The sequence below is a fragment of the Emys orbicularis genome, chromosome 1 (genome assembly GCF_028017835.1).
Source record: "Emys orbicularis isolate rEmyOrb1 chromosome 1, rEmyOrb1.hap1, whole genome shotgun sequence".
Lineage (NCBI taxonomy): Eukaryota > Metazoa > Chordata > Testudines > Emydidae > Emys > Emys orbicularis.
Window position 1 is genome coordinate 147,773,095 of NC_088683.1, and position 16,741 is coordinate 147,789,835.

General features: G+C 40.5%; 1 protein-coding gene across 1 annotated transcript; it reads left to right on the forward strand.

Moving 5' to 3' along the window:
- The first annotated feature begins 804 nt into the window (after positions 1 to 804).
- Positions 805 to 14,447, forward strand: LOC135888103 (C-type lectin domain family 1 member A-like). Its single transcript, XM_065415946.1, has 6 exons — positions 805 to 925; positions 3,894 to 3,992; positions 4,712 to 4,831; positions 6,309 to 6,460; positions 13,660 to 13,763; positions 14,273 to 14,447. The coding sequence occupies exons 1-6, from the start codon at positions 805 to 807 to the stop codon at positions 14,445 to 14,447; spliced, it is 771 nt and encodes a 256-aa protein (XP_065272018.1).
- The last annotated feature ends 2,294 nt before the right edge of the window (positions 14,448 to 16,741 follow it).

Genomic DNA, 16,741 nt, shown 5'->3' on the forward strand with positions numbered 1-16,741 from the left:
GTACCTGTTCTCACTTTCAGGTGACATTGTAAACAAGAAGCGGGCGGCATTATCTCTTGCAAATGTAAACAAATTTCTTTGTCTGAGCGATTGGCTGAACAAGAAGTAGGACAGTGGAGTTGCAGGATCTAAAATTTTACATTGTTTTATTTTTGATGAATGCAGTTTTTTTGTACATAATTCTACATTTGTAAGTTCAACTCTCATGATAAAGAGATTGCACTGCAGTACTTGTATGAGGTGAATTGAAAAATACTATTTTTGGGGGGGGGGTTTAAGTGCAAATACTTGTTCTCAAAAATAAATATAAAGTGAGCAGTGCACAGTTTGTATTCTGTGTTGTAATTGAAATCAATATATTTGAAAATGTAGAAATCATCAAAAACTATTTAAATAAATGGTATTCTATTATTGTTTAACAGTGAGATTAATCGCACGATTAATTTTTTTAATTGCTCGACAGCTCTAGCGCTGATCAAATACTATGGTGGTGAGCACAGCATTAAATTTGGAGAAAGAGAAATTACATGCAATTTTTTAAGAAAAACCGAGGTTGGATTTTAGAGCTGTTAATCTTAACACTGTAACTTTAACTTGTGAAGACAAAAGTCTCTTTGCTCTTAACACTTTGCTAAGAGAAGGACATCTCAAACTGGACTTCCCATGTATGGTTTCAGTTTCTATCTTCAAACAGTATAACATTTCCTCTGTAGGTCACTGCTGGTCCTGTTCTAACAGGCAATTGTACTGTGTGTCTGTCCATGGTATTATATCTTAGAAGGCGGCGGCAGCAGAGAAGTGGATATGGAGGATGAGGATGGATACACCATTTTAAATTTTCGTTCTAGGAATCCAGCCTTCACCCATGAACCTTCAGGAAAAAACAAAGGTATCACACCGCCTAAAGCTCCTGATGTTCCCAGTGGTAAGAAATTCGCTAGGGATTTTAATGAAATGATAGCAATGCTATTCTTAATCTTGAGACTAGTCTAGTGTTTAGCAACCAATTTTTCTAAATGCTCTAGAATCAGAACATGTATTCAGATTGCCTTGAAATTTGCTGAGCCTTACAAGTGCTCTGCATAGGGCTAGTGATCCAAATTTGGGGGCATTTGGGGAAGGGGTTCCTGAGATATGGCATTCCTTTAAAAACATCAGGTCAACATCACCATTTTACAGTTCTTATAACTTTTTTGCACGCTGCTGCGACTTCTTCCCAATCATGTGCCCTCTAAGTGTTTTGTTGCACTTTGGCCTTTAAACAGCCCCAGTAACCAGTCTGGGAGTAAAGAATTAGGCCTGGTCTATGCTTAAAGGTTTTGCTGGCATAACAAGATCAGTTAGTAATGTGGAAAAATCACAACCCTACTAGTAGGGATATACTGGCAAAAAAGTCCTTATGCCAGTAGGGTTGCCACCTCTCTGAGATACAGAAAAAACAGCCACTGGCCACACCTGCATCAACAAAAAGGGTTCTAGTGCTGGCTATAACTAACTATTACTAAAAGGTTTTAGAGAACCATTGTACACACACAAAATAACAGTGTAATTTGATGGGTTTTTTTCCCCTTACCTTATCCTAACACCATATTCTGGACTATGGGGCTGTGAATTGTAGAGTGCTCCAACATGTCCTAAGTGTGTGTGTGGGAAGTGTGTGTGTGTGTGTGCGGGGGGGGGGGGGGGGGCAGACCCAAAACACAAACAAATGAAAAAAGGGCACATGAAATCTTTTAACTGACAAGGAAATACAAAATCAGGCCAGGGCAATCACCCTATATGCCGGTTTAGATTGTTCCATTCAGGGAACTGGTATAAATTCTGAAAAAAAGCACTTTTACTGGTTTAGGCTACATCTACACTAAGAGGATTTGCCAGTGTAGTTGTACCAGGAAACCTTTTCTAGTGTACACAAGGACTCAGATGTTGGAAAGATCACATCAGTGCTTCAGGAAGGAAACTGAAATGTAAAGTAAACTAGTGTCACCATACACACAATCTGATTGCTCAGAAACTTAGATCTAGAACTGTTTCAGAGTAGCAGCCGTGTAGAAAATGGAGATTCTTAAGTCTGGGTTTGTATGAGGAGATGTAGAATGAAATGAAGGTGTCCTTGAACAGTCTAATATATCATAGTAAGATTAGTGCTTTGTGATCTATATCATCTGAAATGTGCAGGGCTGATTGGCTCTTTGTCTGGAGATTTGAGTTGTATAGTTAATAAGGTGATCTGTTACAGGATGTTCCTTCTCTTAGGAGCACTCCTGTTTTGCCTCAATGCATAAGTCATGTTGGATTTGTGTTTTTAAAAAATCTACTCTGAAGCTCCAATTAAACTAGCTGGATGAACAAGATAATCTAAACCAGGTTGTATTATTTGTTAGGGCCATGATTTCCATGACAAAATCTTTAAAATATCTTGGGTTTTTCACTTCAAAAAAGGAATGATGGTCTCTGTCACCTCAGTTAACCTGGTTCTAAGCAAGTATCATGGAGTATAGGGGAATAACTTAAAAATAAACAAAAACTGGTTTTAAACTATAGCATTGGTTAAATATTAAATAAAAGTATGAAAATCTTTTACTCATTTACATGAATATTTTCTGTGTACTGCAACAAACAACTAGCCCTATTTACATGTTTTGCTATATTGTTGTCCCAAACTATCTGTAAGAGCTATATATCACTTTTCTTAAACTTCATAATAATTAAAATATTGTTCATCAAACTTTTCCCCTATTGTCTCTCAAGTACAATTATTACTTTATTATTTTTGGCCATGACAAAACCAAGACTGTCTATTTTTTGCCATGTCAAGTAACCAACGTTAAATGTAAGGCTTGTCAACAAATAATATGTTGATCATCTGGAATTTTTTACCCCAGGATAATTTCTACTTTTTGTCATAAACCCCAAGCCTGAAAACTTTCATCAAAAAATTGAATGCTTCCAACAGAAAATCTAAATAAAATATTTAGTTTTGAATTGGCTAATCCATGTTAGAATACAATAAATATATTGTCCTATTTTGACAATTTCAAAACTTTTTTCAGACGTTAGTTTAGTTAGATTAATCAAAACTGACCCTTTCTTGTGAACAGGTTCAATTAAATAACAGTTTCTAATGGAAAAAATGTTTCATTAGGTCATATTAGAACTGGTCGGGAATTTTCCAGTCTCCCCATGATGTTTCAGTTTTTGAGTGTTCTATTTTTTGATACAAAGGTTGAAGTTTTTCATGGAAAATAAGAACTTTACATCTATTCAGTAGAAAACCCAAATTTCCATCTTAAAAAAAAAAAGATATGCATTTTTTCAACCTCCCACACTCATTTGGCTAATGGACCAAATTCATGTTTGCTATAACTGTACTGAAGACAAGGGCATTAAGCCAAAGAGAAGAGTGGTGCAGAAGATAGCCCAGTAGGCTGGGAGATAGGAGATGAGAGTTATATTCCCAGCTCTGCCACTGACCTGATGTATGACTTTCGGCAAATCACTTCACCTATTTCCCCTCTCATCCTTTGTTAAATTTAGATTCTAATGTCTTCAGGGCATGGACTGCCTCCTACTTTGTGTTTGTACAGGGCCTAGCATGGTGGGGCTCTGATTTTGGTTGGGGGCCTCCTGTTGCTGGTTTAGTACAAACAATAAGAAATGGTATGTTGTGATTGGCCTGTTTACTTCTAAGCATGAGACTGGGTAGGAAGCACCCTGATAGGGAGGAGGGTGAGCAACGTAGCCAAATCTCATGGGGAATGGGGTTGGTAGGTACTGATATTTGATCATTGGCAATTATTTGGGCTCCTAGCTTAGACAGGTAGAACCCAAATATACTCCAGAGTGACACTAGATTCTTGTCTTTCTGTCCACATCTCACTTTTCTTTATTAGAATCCATCCCTTTGCCTTCCAAATGGCGATGCACAGCACTGATTTTGGGGATCCTCTGCCTGACACTGCTGGTAACAGCAGGGATTTTGGGTATCCAGGGTAAGTATTTACAAGGAAAAAATCTAAGGGACAGATTCTGCACTCACTGGCACTGATGCAAATTTCAAGTTAATGCCACTGACTACAGGAGAGAAATTCTATATTTACTCCAGTGTAACTGAGAGCCATTCTCCTTATAAAACTATTTAATATAGTTCAGTGATAAGTAGAAATGCACATGCAGAGGGGTGACTTTCACCCTAAATAAATATGGTTATATTTTATTATACAATGATCCTCTGACCCACACAAAGGGTGTGGAAACTACCTATATTTGCCCAGCTGGGAATTCCACTAGCATAGGGTAGCATCCATCATAGCTCTTCCTTGCAGACCCCATGAAGGGGTGTGTCATGGGCAGGCCAGCTGTTCCTAGATGGCAGATGTTCCCTCATGGGCCCTTCCCAGCTGAAGGAGTTTAGACAACCCCTGCAGGCTGCATGGCTGGCATAAAGCTAGCTGGAGAACTGGGCAGCTGTAAACAGCTCCTGGGCAGCAGATGGCATTGGCAGAGAATATGTGCCCAAGTAGAGTGGTTTATCAAAAATATGTCAGAATAACACATTTTGATTTTAAGAATGCTGCAGTTGTTTTAAAGTCCTTTAGGCAGCAAAAAAAGAAAAAAAAGAAATAAACTTCTGTTTCTCATTCCTCTATAAAGTTTGTATACTTACTGTATTTTTAAGATCAATATTGTATTTTCTTATTCTGCTTTTAAGTGACTCAGGCATCGCATTTAGCAAGTGCATCACTGAAAAATCTCTCACAGCAGCTAGAATTACTCCAAGCCAAAAATGCAAACCTCTCAGAGATTCTGCAGCAGCTGACAAGTGACAGAGGTAACCATGTGGTAGGACCAGATTAACTTGAGATCTTCCTTGATCAGATAGCTGTTTTTAGACAAGGGAAATGCAGTAGAGCTAATCTATCTTGACTTCATCAAAACAAGATGGGTGAGGTATTATCTTTTTTACTGTACCAGTTTCCTCAGTGAGAGAGAGAAGCTCTGTTAACACTTTGTTACAACCTTTCACTCTATGGGGACAGCAAGGACTCAATACTTCAGGGGGCATATGCATCTTCTGGGAGGAAGCAATCACTTATCTTTCTTATCCGTGATTGCTTGGAGAATTTTGGAGCAGCACTAACAAATTCCCAAGGGAATCCTCTCTAGTAATATTGAGATAAAAGAAGATCTGAAAGTTGGGTAAAGGAGGGGTGGGTGTGGAATGTTGTCAACATAAAATCTACAGCCAAAATTCTTAGAGAAAATCAAGAATGTGATTGGTCTGGCCAATATGGGTTCTGAACCACTGGAGAAGCTTCAGTCCACCAGGACTTGTTGACCACATTACCTTACCTGATATCCAGACATCCACGAAACAGGACAGTTGGGAAGCTCATTATAATTTGATATTATTCTTGCCCTGGATTTTTTAAATCCACTGACAACTTTTCACTGGATAAGATTATCCCATGACAAAATCTGCACGTCCTGCGTGTGGGGAGGCAGCACAGCTTTGTCTACAGACCTAGAAGGCCCTGGCACATCTAGAAAGTTAGATGGGGTGTCTAACCTTGAAGATACATCAGATGTCCCAAGACACTGAGATCAAAAATATTTCTATTGATGTGAGTCAGAGGTCTAGTATATCCAAATTATCCCTCATCTCAGTCCTTCCTTGTGTCAGTAGGGACTGAAAAATAATCTGCGTTATATAGATAAAATTCTACTGCTGCTTCTAGATTTTCCATGACTTCATTTATTATTCCTTTGCAACATTTACATCTTTCTCCGCAATTGTTCTTTTAACAGTAAAATGATTTGGCCTGGCCACATACCACAGCTCTTAGATTTCAGAGTAATTAGATACTGTTGGGAAACTAAGATAGTGATATAGATATGAGTGCTACATTTAGGAATGAACAATCAAATCGGGGAATAACTGACTTGGCAGTAGTACTGCTGGAAAGGATTTAGCAGATATAAGTTATGTCTACACTGTGATAAAAGACCTACGGGATGGCTGTGGCTGGCCCAGGTCAACAGACTCAAACTCATGGAGCTTGGGCTGACGGGCTATAAAATTTCAGTGCAGACATTTGGGCTCCTGGATGGCAATGGGAACATATAAGTCTAATTCTAACCAAGAGAAGTCTGTTGTACACATCCATACCCACCCATCCACTCATATTTGGTGGGATATAAGGCCTCATGGTAGAGCAGTGGTGACACAGAACAGCCAGTACGTTACACAATATTCAGTATTAATCTGCATCAGCCATGAGCACAGAAATATTTATTCTCTTTTCAAGGCCAGAAATGCAGCCTTTGCCCAGAGAATTGGTTCTGGTATGGAGAAGTCTGTTACCACCTGTCTACTGAATGGAAAACGTGGCAAGGAAGTAAAGATTATTGTTCTTCTCATGATTCCAGACTTCTTAAGATAGAAAACAAGGAAGAACTGGTAATGTCTTTTCCTTCTTCACTTACTGTAGATACCAAACCAGGAATGAATGCGGCAATGGGTGTAGGTTTTATATTGCATGTTCATATTGCCACTGATAAAATGACACCACCTATGCATTGTATTCTTGGTCACTATCAAGGGAAACTTGGCAGTCAATGCATTAAATTAGAGAAGGTAATAAAAGAAATTTAAAAACTGACGGAAGGAATCAATGGCAATGTAATGTGAAAGGTCCTTCAAACCAGTGCTTTCCACTGCCACATAACAGATGTGGGTATCTCATTCTCCTATGACCAGCAAAGGCCAAGTGTGCTCAAGCGCTGTGGCTGCTTACTATCATTAACCAGGGGAAACACATCCAGTCTTCAGGTATCCATAGGTAGAAGGGCTGTAACTGTAATGTGAGCTCATGAATTCCTTGCATTGGTCTTCGTGGTTGAGTATATGAGGGAGATTCCCAAACCTGAGCCATTCTTTTTAGGTGACAAATCTAAGGAACAGTCCCAAACTGAGGTGTCATTAGAGGAGGTTTTGGAACAAATTGATAAACTAAATAGTAATAAGTCACCAGGACCAGATGGTATTCACCAGGGAAGACACTAGGGAGGGGCATGAATGGTCACATGCCCCTCCCCAGATGCCTGGGGGGGCACATTCCAGAGGGGGTAGGGGTGAAGCTGTCCCTGTCCTGTCCCGCCCACCAGCTGTGCTCAGGCACCTAGCCTGCCTGCTTGAGCTCTCTGGAGTCGCTCTTCCTGCTGCTGCCGGTGATTAAGAAGGGGAGCTTCTTTCTTGCAGCGACAGGGCAAAATGAGAGGGCTCAGGGGAGGGAGGAAAGGGAGCAGAGAGGAAGGAGGGTCCGCCAAGGACACTGGGGATGATCCTGAGGATAATGGGGGGGGACGGGGAGGCAGCATAGGCCAGGGCTGAGGGTCTGGTGGGGGGGAGGGGCAAAGAAGGAGCCATGTGGCCAGCCTGGATGGGTGTCGGGGGGGGGGGGAGGGAGCAGCAGGGCTAGGGGCTAGCGATGGGGGATTTCTGTGTGAGAGAGAGGTTTCTTGGCCTGGGTTCCTCTGGCCACCCAATAAGCTAGACGGAAATCCCTGATGTGCTTTTAGCAATGCACAGGATTCCTTTAAAGCCATAAGGGTAGGAAACAGGTATTTTACTTTAAATAAGGCCATGTGTGAGTTCCAAATATTGCACCAGTGCAGAATCAGACTCATATTTCACTTCTCATGTGATCTGGGCCAGCCTACAAGTATCTGGTGAGCACTTAAAACTCCAGTGCATCCTCCAAATGTTTGTTGCGTGTTGATATTAAATTCAAAGGAGGGAGAGAAAGATCTTGTGGTTAAAACACTAGCTTCTCTTTATAAGACCTAAATATTATTATTATTTTGCCACAGACTTCCTTTATGCAAGTTGCTTAATTTCTCTCTGCCTTAGTTTCCCTATCTGTAAAAGGGGGATAATTCTTAGCTAAGAAGGGCATGTGATAATGAACTTGTCTGTGAAATTTTGGAAGAATGTGCTATAGAAGGACAGAGTATTTATTAAAATATTAGGAATGAGACTTTAAAGAATGGGTGCTTAAGATAGGCACATAGGGCATTATCTTGCATCACTGAACTCAAGGATACCATTGCCGTTGATCTCAATGGGAACATGATCAGAGCCCTAAATCCTTATAGAGGTTCCTAAGTAAGTGACTCAGTTTTTCAAAGCACCCATCAGTTTCATTTTTGAAAAATTGGGTCCCGTATTTCGGAGCCTAACTGGGGCACATATTTAAACGGGGTGTGTGGGGGGTAGTCTTGGTCTGTGTGTCTGGAGGTTATTGTCTTCTTTGAGGCAACAATTATTGCTCTTCGGGCATTTTAAAAAAATCTGCAGTCAACACTTGTAGAACATTTAAAAGCAATTGTCATGCAAGGGTATGGAACTGAGTAACTGACATGTGAGCCATATCAAGGTAACTTGGTGCAAGTTATTCTTTCTTCCTTGACTATGAATACATTTTACATTTGAGTCATGCTTGCAAAATTGTTATGAAAATTTACCAGTGAAGGCACAAATTCTACTAACCTGAACTTACAATATTTTAATAAAAGCAATATTTTACTTGCTTGTCCCCACCCCCCAAAAAAATATTTACCGTGCATGTGTGGAGTTTTGCAAGGCAGACACAAGACAGACTATGGGAAATGCTTCAGGAATGAGTGCTGTTTAAGTTAGCAGTTCCAGAGTTTTGTGACTCATAAGTGGCACTCCCTAAATTAGTAGATTAGGGCCCAATCCTTCAAACATTTCCACACATGTGCAACGTTATTTCACAAGTAGTCTTATTGAAATCAATTAGAGTAGTGATGTGGAATGCAGCTAATGTTGGTACATTGATTACATGTGTGAGTACTATTTGCAGTGTTTGTACAATATGGTTTCAATCTAAGGACCCAATTCTGCACTTAATGGAGGAGTAAAATCTTTAGCAGAAGCCATGAAGAAGACTTTGCTGTCTTCCTCTTTAACTGCGATATAGCATGGTTTCTCCTGAGAGAAGTAACTGCTTTGTCTGCTTGTTCATAACTACACTTAAGTGCCTGTACCACAACTCAATTAAATTGTTTAAAGTAGGTACACTATCACATTTTGATCTAATATGTATTTAAACACCCATATTTTAGCCAAGCTTTATACCAAAGATTTTTTTCATAATTCATGAAGTAATTTCATCTAGTCATATACTTAAGTGCATTCTATATTAACAGGAACAGAACATTACTGCAGCCAGCTCAGGGAAGACCTCCACTCACTGTGCAGCTACAGGGGTTAAAAAGCAAACAAAATGTTAGAATACATATGGAATGGAGACTAAATGGAGAGTAAAATAATGCCAATGTATAAATCAACGGTATGCCCTCATCTGGAATACTATGCACAGATCGGATCGGATAAGGATAAAGCAGAAATAGAGGGAGTTCAGGCATAGTTGCTGAGATTGATCCGAGGCATGGATACGCTCTCATATGTAAAGAGATGGAAAAGACTGGCATGTTTACCAGAGAGATGTGCTAGGATTTTCAGAAGAGCCCCAGGAGTTAGGTGCCCAACTCCCATTGAACTTCAATGGGATTTCAATATCTAACTTTCCTAGGCTCCTTTGAAAATCCTAGCTGAGATGAATGAGAGAGGACCTGATAAATGTGTAGAAAACAATGAATGGTACAGAGAAGGTAAATTGGGAACTTCTGTTCACCCTGTCTCATACTGTGGGAACAAGCGGATATTAAATGAAATTGAAAGGCAAATTCAAACCTTGTAAAGGAAATTATATTTTCACACAATGCAAATCTAGCTTGTGGAACTCACTGCGATCTCATTGAGTCCAGAAGCTGAGAAGGAGTCCAAAAAGGATTAGACATTTATGGATAGTAAGAATCTGCAAGTTATAATAGTAATTATACATTAAAGGAAATACCCAGAGGAATTTTGGAAGGGATATAAACCCTTACCATGCTGTAGGGCATAAACTAACCTCTACTATTGGGGAATAGGAGTAAACTTTCCCTGGGGCACCTTAGACCATAACTAACTACTGCAGGGTTTCTTGAACCTTGTTCTGAAGCATCTGGTACTGGTCACTGTTGATGACAGAATACTGGACTAGGTTGATGGCTGGTAATTTGGGAATTCCTATATTTCTGTGTTCCTGTTATTAGAAACAATTATGACAGATTTTTGGAGTCCATCTAGATTTAAATTGAGGGGATTCAGTTTATATATATATATATATATATATATATATATATATATATATAATAGCTGCTAAATTAACCATGCAATATGAATTCTCTAACCAACTTATGTATTAAAAATAAAGCAAAACAAAAAACAAAATTAAAATATTAAAATCTTAGTAAACTAAGCAGCATCTGTTGTTCATCTTGTTAAACTGCCATCTTCACAATAAATCCTGAGTTGAACTGTTTATATTACTGAATGCTGGAGTCAGGGTCAGAAAAGGTGGGTAAATATGCAATTATTTTGTGGATTTCTAATAGTGCACTACAGTGCTGCATTTAATTGTATGTTACCAGCTGCCTCAGCATTCATTTTATTTCTACTTCTTCTGCAAATGAAATATTCTTTTTATTACAAGTCAAAAACTCAGGAGTTAGTGGGATATTCATGGTTAACAGCAGGCTAATCTTTCTATATAGTTCAGGTATGTTGCTGACTTTGAAACTTTTAAGGTATGGGTCCTCAACCTCATTATAGACTCACCCCACTAGTGTGAAGAAATATAGGCCTATAATGTTTAACTATGGTTTGATGCACTCTTACGTTCTGTGTATGACAGAGCCATTGAACTTCCTTATGCTACACAGAACAGTTCTGTGCACTTGAGTTCCCTTGTGCATCTAGCTATCCCTTCCAATTAAAGGAGGATAGACTGAACATGAGAGTTACTTCAGGCCTGAGCTCAATAAAACCTCCCAGTGTCTTGTTTGATTTCAGGAGCTCTACAGAATAATTTTCCAGTTCTAGGTGGTCCATGAATGCCTGTCAGCTTTATTTTGCTCTTGTCAAAGCATCTGATATAGGGGTACAAATATGTGGTAATTTTTCCAACTTAAAAATAAACCATACAAATTCTTCCTCCTACTAACAGCAGGGAGCATCTCTGCAGACATTTTTCCACCAGATGCTCTTTTTAGGTGTTTCTATATCTAAGGGAGAACACAATTTCCCAAATAGGGAGAGACAGGAATAAATTACTTTTGTGTCCCCTGCTTGTGCATGGACCAGATCACTTGCAGCGATTCTGGAAACAAACTTTCTCCTGGGGTCTTTCTGGATCACAAACTGCTTGATCGATAATGATTTGTCAAGTTCCAGTATATACGAAAGATCTAAAGTTGTCTGTAGAGTAATATTTCCTGAAAGCAGGGTTGCAAAAGTGCTTACACTTTTTCTTAAGATGGCCACCATCCAAGCCCTGCTTTACACCAGGCCTATGACAGTCAGTCTGGAATTCCCTACGGTTTTAGGAGTCCTGCATTCCTCTCCAGGTGGGCAAAAATGTAGGATCATGGCTAAAGGCACAATGTCAACTTGAAAATCACATTTCTGTCTGAAAATTTGTATCTATTATAGTGACAAGCTAACAAGTAAGATTATGAAAACCAAAGGAGATGAAGGTGTGTGTGCAGGGCTGAAAGAGTCTCCTCTACTTCCCTTCCCCCTCCCCCCCGTTTGTTTATTTTATGTATTGATAGCATTTTGTGTATACTCAGTTTCACAGTGTCCCTGTAAGGTCTGTTAGCGCTAAAGTTGGGCCGTGCTGCAAGCACTATGTATGAGGCAATGCAATACCACCATAACCTTTAAATTGTGCCCCTTTACTATTTACTAGTTGCCTATGGTATTCACCCAAGAGTTATGAAGGAACTCAAATGTGAAATTGCAGGACTGCTAATCGTAGTCTGTAACCTATCATTTAAATCAGCTTCTGTACCAAATGACTGGAGGTTGGCTAATGTGAGGACAACTTTTAAAAAGGGCTCCAGAGGTGACCCTGGCAATTACAGGCCGGTAAGCCTGACTTCAGTAATGGGCAAACTGGTGAAAATATAGTAAGGAACAAAATTGTCAGACACATAGATGAACATAATTTGTTAGGGAATAGTCAACATTGTTTTTGTTAAGGGAAATCATGCCTCACCAACCTACTAGAATTCTTTGAGGGGATCAACAAGCATGTGGACCAGGGGGATCCAGTGGATATAGTGTATTTAGATTATCAGAAAGTCTTTGACAAGGTCTCTCACCAAAGGCTATTAAGCAAAGTAAGCAGTCATGGGATAAGAGGCAAGGTCCTCTCATGGATTGGTAACAGGTTAAAAGATAGGAAACAAAGGGTAGGAATAAATGGCCAGTTTTCAGAATGAAGAGAGGTAAATAGTGGTGTCCCCCAGGGGTCTGTACTGGGCCCAGTCCTATTCAACATATTCATAAACGATCTGGAAAAAGGGGTAAACAGTGAGGTGGCAAAATTTGCGGATGATACAAAACTACTCAAGATACTTAAGTCCCAGGCAGACTGCGAAGAACTACAAAAGGATCTCTCAAAACTGGGTGAATGGGCAACAAAATGGCAGATGAAATTCAATGTTGATAAATGCAAAGTAATGCACATTGGAAAAGATAATCCCAATTATACACGTAAAATGAGGGGGTCTAAATTAGCTGTTACCACTCAAGAAAGAGATCTTGGAGTCATTGTGGATAGTTCTCTGAAAATATCCACTCAATGTGCAGCGGCAGTCGAAAAAGCGAACAGAATGTTGTGAATTATTAAGAAAGGGACAGATAATAAGACAGAAAATATCATATTGCCTCTATATAAATGCAGGGTCTCCCCACATCTCAAAAAAAAATATTGGAATTGGAAAAGATTCAGAAAAGGGCAACAAAAATTATTAGGTGTATGGAACAGCTACCGTATGAGGAGAGATTAATAAGACTGGGACTTTTCAGCTTGGAAAAGAGACAACTAAGGGGGGATATGATAGAGGTCTATAAAATCACGACTGGTGTCGAGAAAGTAAATAAGGAAGTGTTATTTAGTCCTCATAACACAAGAACTAGGTGTCACCAAATGAAATAAATAGGCAACAGGTTTAAAACAAACAAAAGGAAGTATTTTTTCACACAACGCACAGTCAACCTATGGAACTCCATGCCAGAGGATGTTGTGAAGGCCAAGACTATAACAGGGTTCAAAAAAGAACAAGATAAATTCATGGAGGATACGTTCATCAATGGCTATTAGCCAGGATGGGCAGGGATGGTGTCCCTAGCCTCTGTTTGCCAGAAGCTGGGAATGGGCGACAGGTGATGGATCACTTGATGATTACCTGTTCTGTTCATTCCTTCTGGGGCACCGCGACCAGTGTCAGAAGACAGGATACTGGGCTAGATGGACCTTTGGTCTGACCCAGTATGGCCATTCTTACGTTCTTCAGGAAGTAGGTGTGTCTTCAAATGAGGGGGGAAACATGATTTCTAATAAATCTATTGGAAAATTTCTTGAGGAAAAAAAACGAGTGTTTGGTTGGTTAGACATTTTAACCCAGGAAATGGCATAGGATGGAATTGAAGTGAAATAATTAGTATTTGTTCCTATATAGGATTTCATAGTATCATTGTCATGTCGCTTGTGGATTGGATTATCCCGTAATGCAGTGAATAGGACCTGGGTGTGGGAGGATGGTGCAGTACTTCCCACTGACTTGTAAGTCTCTAGAACATTTAGAAAGTTCACCTCTCTCTTTTTCTTACCCTATTTGGTACACACATGGCAGGGGTGTGGTGGGGGGCGAATGAAGAGAGGAAATTCTGCTGCCCAAGATCAGATTTTTCTAACCTCTCACAAGGAACAGTGAGTTTGGGGATCGCTCATCCAAGTCCCAATGTATTTACACTAGAAAATCACTACACCATTTAACATGGCTTAAAAATGTGTGCACAAGAAGTACCCTGGGGCTGGAGTGAAAGAGGGTCCTTCAGTTTAGAACTGATTTTCAAAGGCAAAGCTGTGTGGGGGTAACTTTCACAACACAGCATATTCTATAGCTGATGCTAGCCATGCTATTAGTCCCCCACTTTCATAAACATCAACCTCAATCTCACATGGTTAAACAGCTCCTGGCTCCCAGCTCCAAATGGTCCCAATGTTAACACTCTGATTCTTATTTTATCACCAAGTGATTTGCACAACTAAGTGTAAACTGTGTCTTTCAGGTTTCAAGTCAGTGAAATTTACTATGAAGGAGACTGTGTGGTTTTGGAAGATGGCAAAGCCCAATCCTACGGATGCATACATCATAATCGTTGTGTTTGTAAGAAAAAACTGCTTAGTTGGAATCTGTTTAACCAGCACAAGAAGAAACCTAGAAATGATGGAATCATATTCTAGCAAGTCCTTTGCAGAAAGAGAAATCTTAGAATAATCAATGTCCATAGATTTTGATTGAGACACTAATTTATACCAGCTGAGGATCTTGCCCTAGGTTTACTATTAATATAATTTACCTTTATTTCTTCCTTCTTTCCTTTGGTCACAGAAAACTGTTGATGAGTTTGTTATGGAAGGAAACAGGACTTGGCCATTCAAAGTGGGGAGCAGTTTATGGGGATAAACTTCACCCATTTGGAACATTCACCAGCCAGTCAGGATGGTTAGTTTAAGTGACTGAGGAATCTTAATGAGAGCAAATGTGTCAAGTGGTTAGAGCAATGGAAAGGGTTCAATTTCCTCCTCTGCCACTCTCTCATGGCCTTAGGAAAATTATTTAATTCTGTGCTTCATCTTCAAAATGGGGATACATTATATTAATGCTAAACGCTGTATAAACATACCACAGAAAGGGACCTGCTGGCTCAAAAGGAGTAAAGGTCATTTTGTTGTCCCGAGGATCCGGCTAAGGTTGGATTTCCCCTTCAGGGAATAGGGAAACCTATAATGTGGGGTCTCCTTTTAGAGAGGAAGAAGTGGTTAAGGAGCTCTGTCTGGAACAATTCTTGTCACCCCATCAGGTAGTGCGGTTGATGCTCCTAAATGAAGATAGGTCACAGCCAGTTTGCCTCACCAGGTGGAAAGATTGATTTAACTCATGTGACTAAACCTGGCCTCTGGATAGTCAAAGGGGGACAGTGAAGTCTCCTGCAGTGATCCCTGAGGCAGGGGGTTGGGGTTTGGTAGAAAGGCCCAACTGGAAGTCTTGTTTTTCTTTCTGGAAGAAGGCAGGCCAGGCCATGCATCTTCTTCAGCAGCTCAGAGGAAGGGAGAGTATCTCAGGGAAGAGGGGTTGTGTCCATCTTAAGGCTGGGTGGTAGACTTTTTGGGTTTATTTGGAATTTTATGTTAATAAAACCAGACCCCCAGGAAGGGGTTGTTGGACTTGTGAAAGCCTTTTTATGAGTTATTGAGGAAACTAAAGCAGGGTGCCACAGAACTACCCCTGGCCTCCAGGGGGTGTTTGGGAGGCAGCCAACCCTGCTACACTCCTCTGATTGCAGGGAAGTCTGGGAACCCCAGCAACTCCCCATTCAGGCACCAGCTCCTCCTGACACTCACACTTCACATTCCTGAGTCTGGTGAGTCCCCACTGCACAACCCAAGGAGAAGGGAGCATCACTATCCCAATCCAGTGAGATGTGGAGCATGCCCTCTGCTTTCAGCACAGTGCCATGTAGTCCACCAGGAGAGCCCACTGGCCCACAAGGGGAATGCAGCCACTACTAAAGTCTTCCTCCTCCCCAATTCCTTCAGGATGAAGTTCTCTTTTCTTAAAAATATCTGACAGTAAGTGAGGTAACCAAGAGCTTTGACCCACCTTCTCTCCTTGGATTCCTAAATGGAGGGGCCACTCTCTTACTGCCCTCATGCACCTAATTTCATACACGTTTTGCCAAAGTTAAAGTATAAATGCACATAGTAATCTATTAGTCTTCTCCCCTCAAACTCCATTGGACAATTTAAGCCTCAGACATTCATTCATCTCTTGATTAAGTTTCCCTTTTCCCAACACAATATAATAGCTGTGGGACTGTCCAGAGCCTGACTTGGTTACCACAATGGGGTACAACACAAAGAGAGCATCCAGTCTTGTGCTGCTGCAGACTCATTAGCATTCTCCTCTCAGAACTGCTTCCTGGATCAAACGCCAGCACTCACCCAGTCATTGCTGTAACTTTGTTACAAATGTTCCAGTATGTGAATATATAAGCATGGTAATTTCTGAATCCCTTTTGTCTGGAAAAAGTTTGAAGGGTGCTAATGTAAAAATCAGAGAGAGAAATTGGAAAAAGGCAGTTATGACCGGAGCATGGGTGGTCTGACCTAGTAGTGAAAGCAGGAGGCCAGGTCAGATATCAGGAGGTCAGAGTCCAATGCAAGCCAGAGGGCAAAACTGAGAGTCAGGTGTCAGGCAAGCAGTAGGAGCAGGGGGAAGCAGTCCTGAGCAGGGAGAACTCACCTGCATGGACAACATCCTGTTCCTGTGCTTGGTTAAATAGAGGCTGGGGACCAATCAGTACTCCCTGTTTTTTCTTGTACCCAAAGCACTTCATCCCCTTCCAGAGAATTGAAGTGGTTTGGCCATTGTGACACCCTGGCACCCTAATATTCATCGCTGTCATATAATTAGGATATGTTTTGTACAAAGTGTGCCAAATGTGAGGTATCATTCTAAAAGTCTTGATCTGCCA

What these genes read in the sequence shown, in the direction of transcription:
- LOC135888103 (XM_065415946.1), top strand. Translation starts at nt 805, where the DNA reads ATGGAGGATGAGGATGGATACACCATTTTAAATTTTCGTTCTAGGAAT. An exon ending in AGGGATTTTGGGTATCCAGG is followed by an intron (nt 3,993 to 4,711) that starts GTAAGTATTTAC and finishes TCTGCTTTTAAG; the next exon opens with TGACTCAGGCATCGCATTTA. An exon ending in TAGAAAACAAGGAAGAACTG is followed by an intron (nt 6,461 to 13,659) that starts GTAATGTCTTTT and finishes GTTCCTATATAG; the next exon opens with GATTTCATAGTATCATTGTC.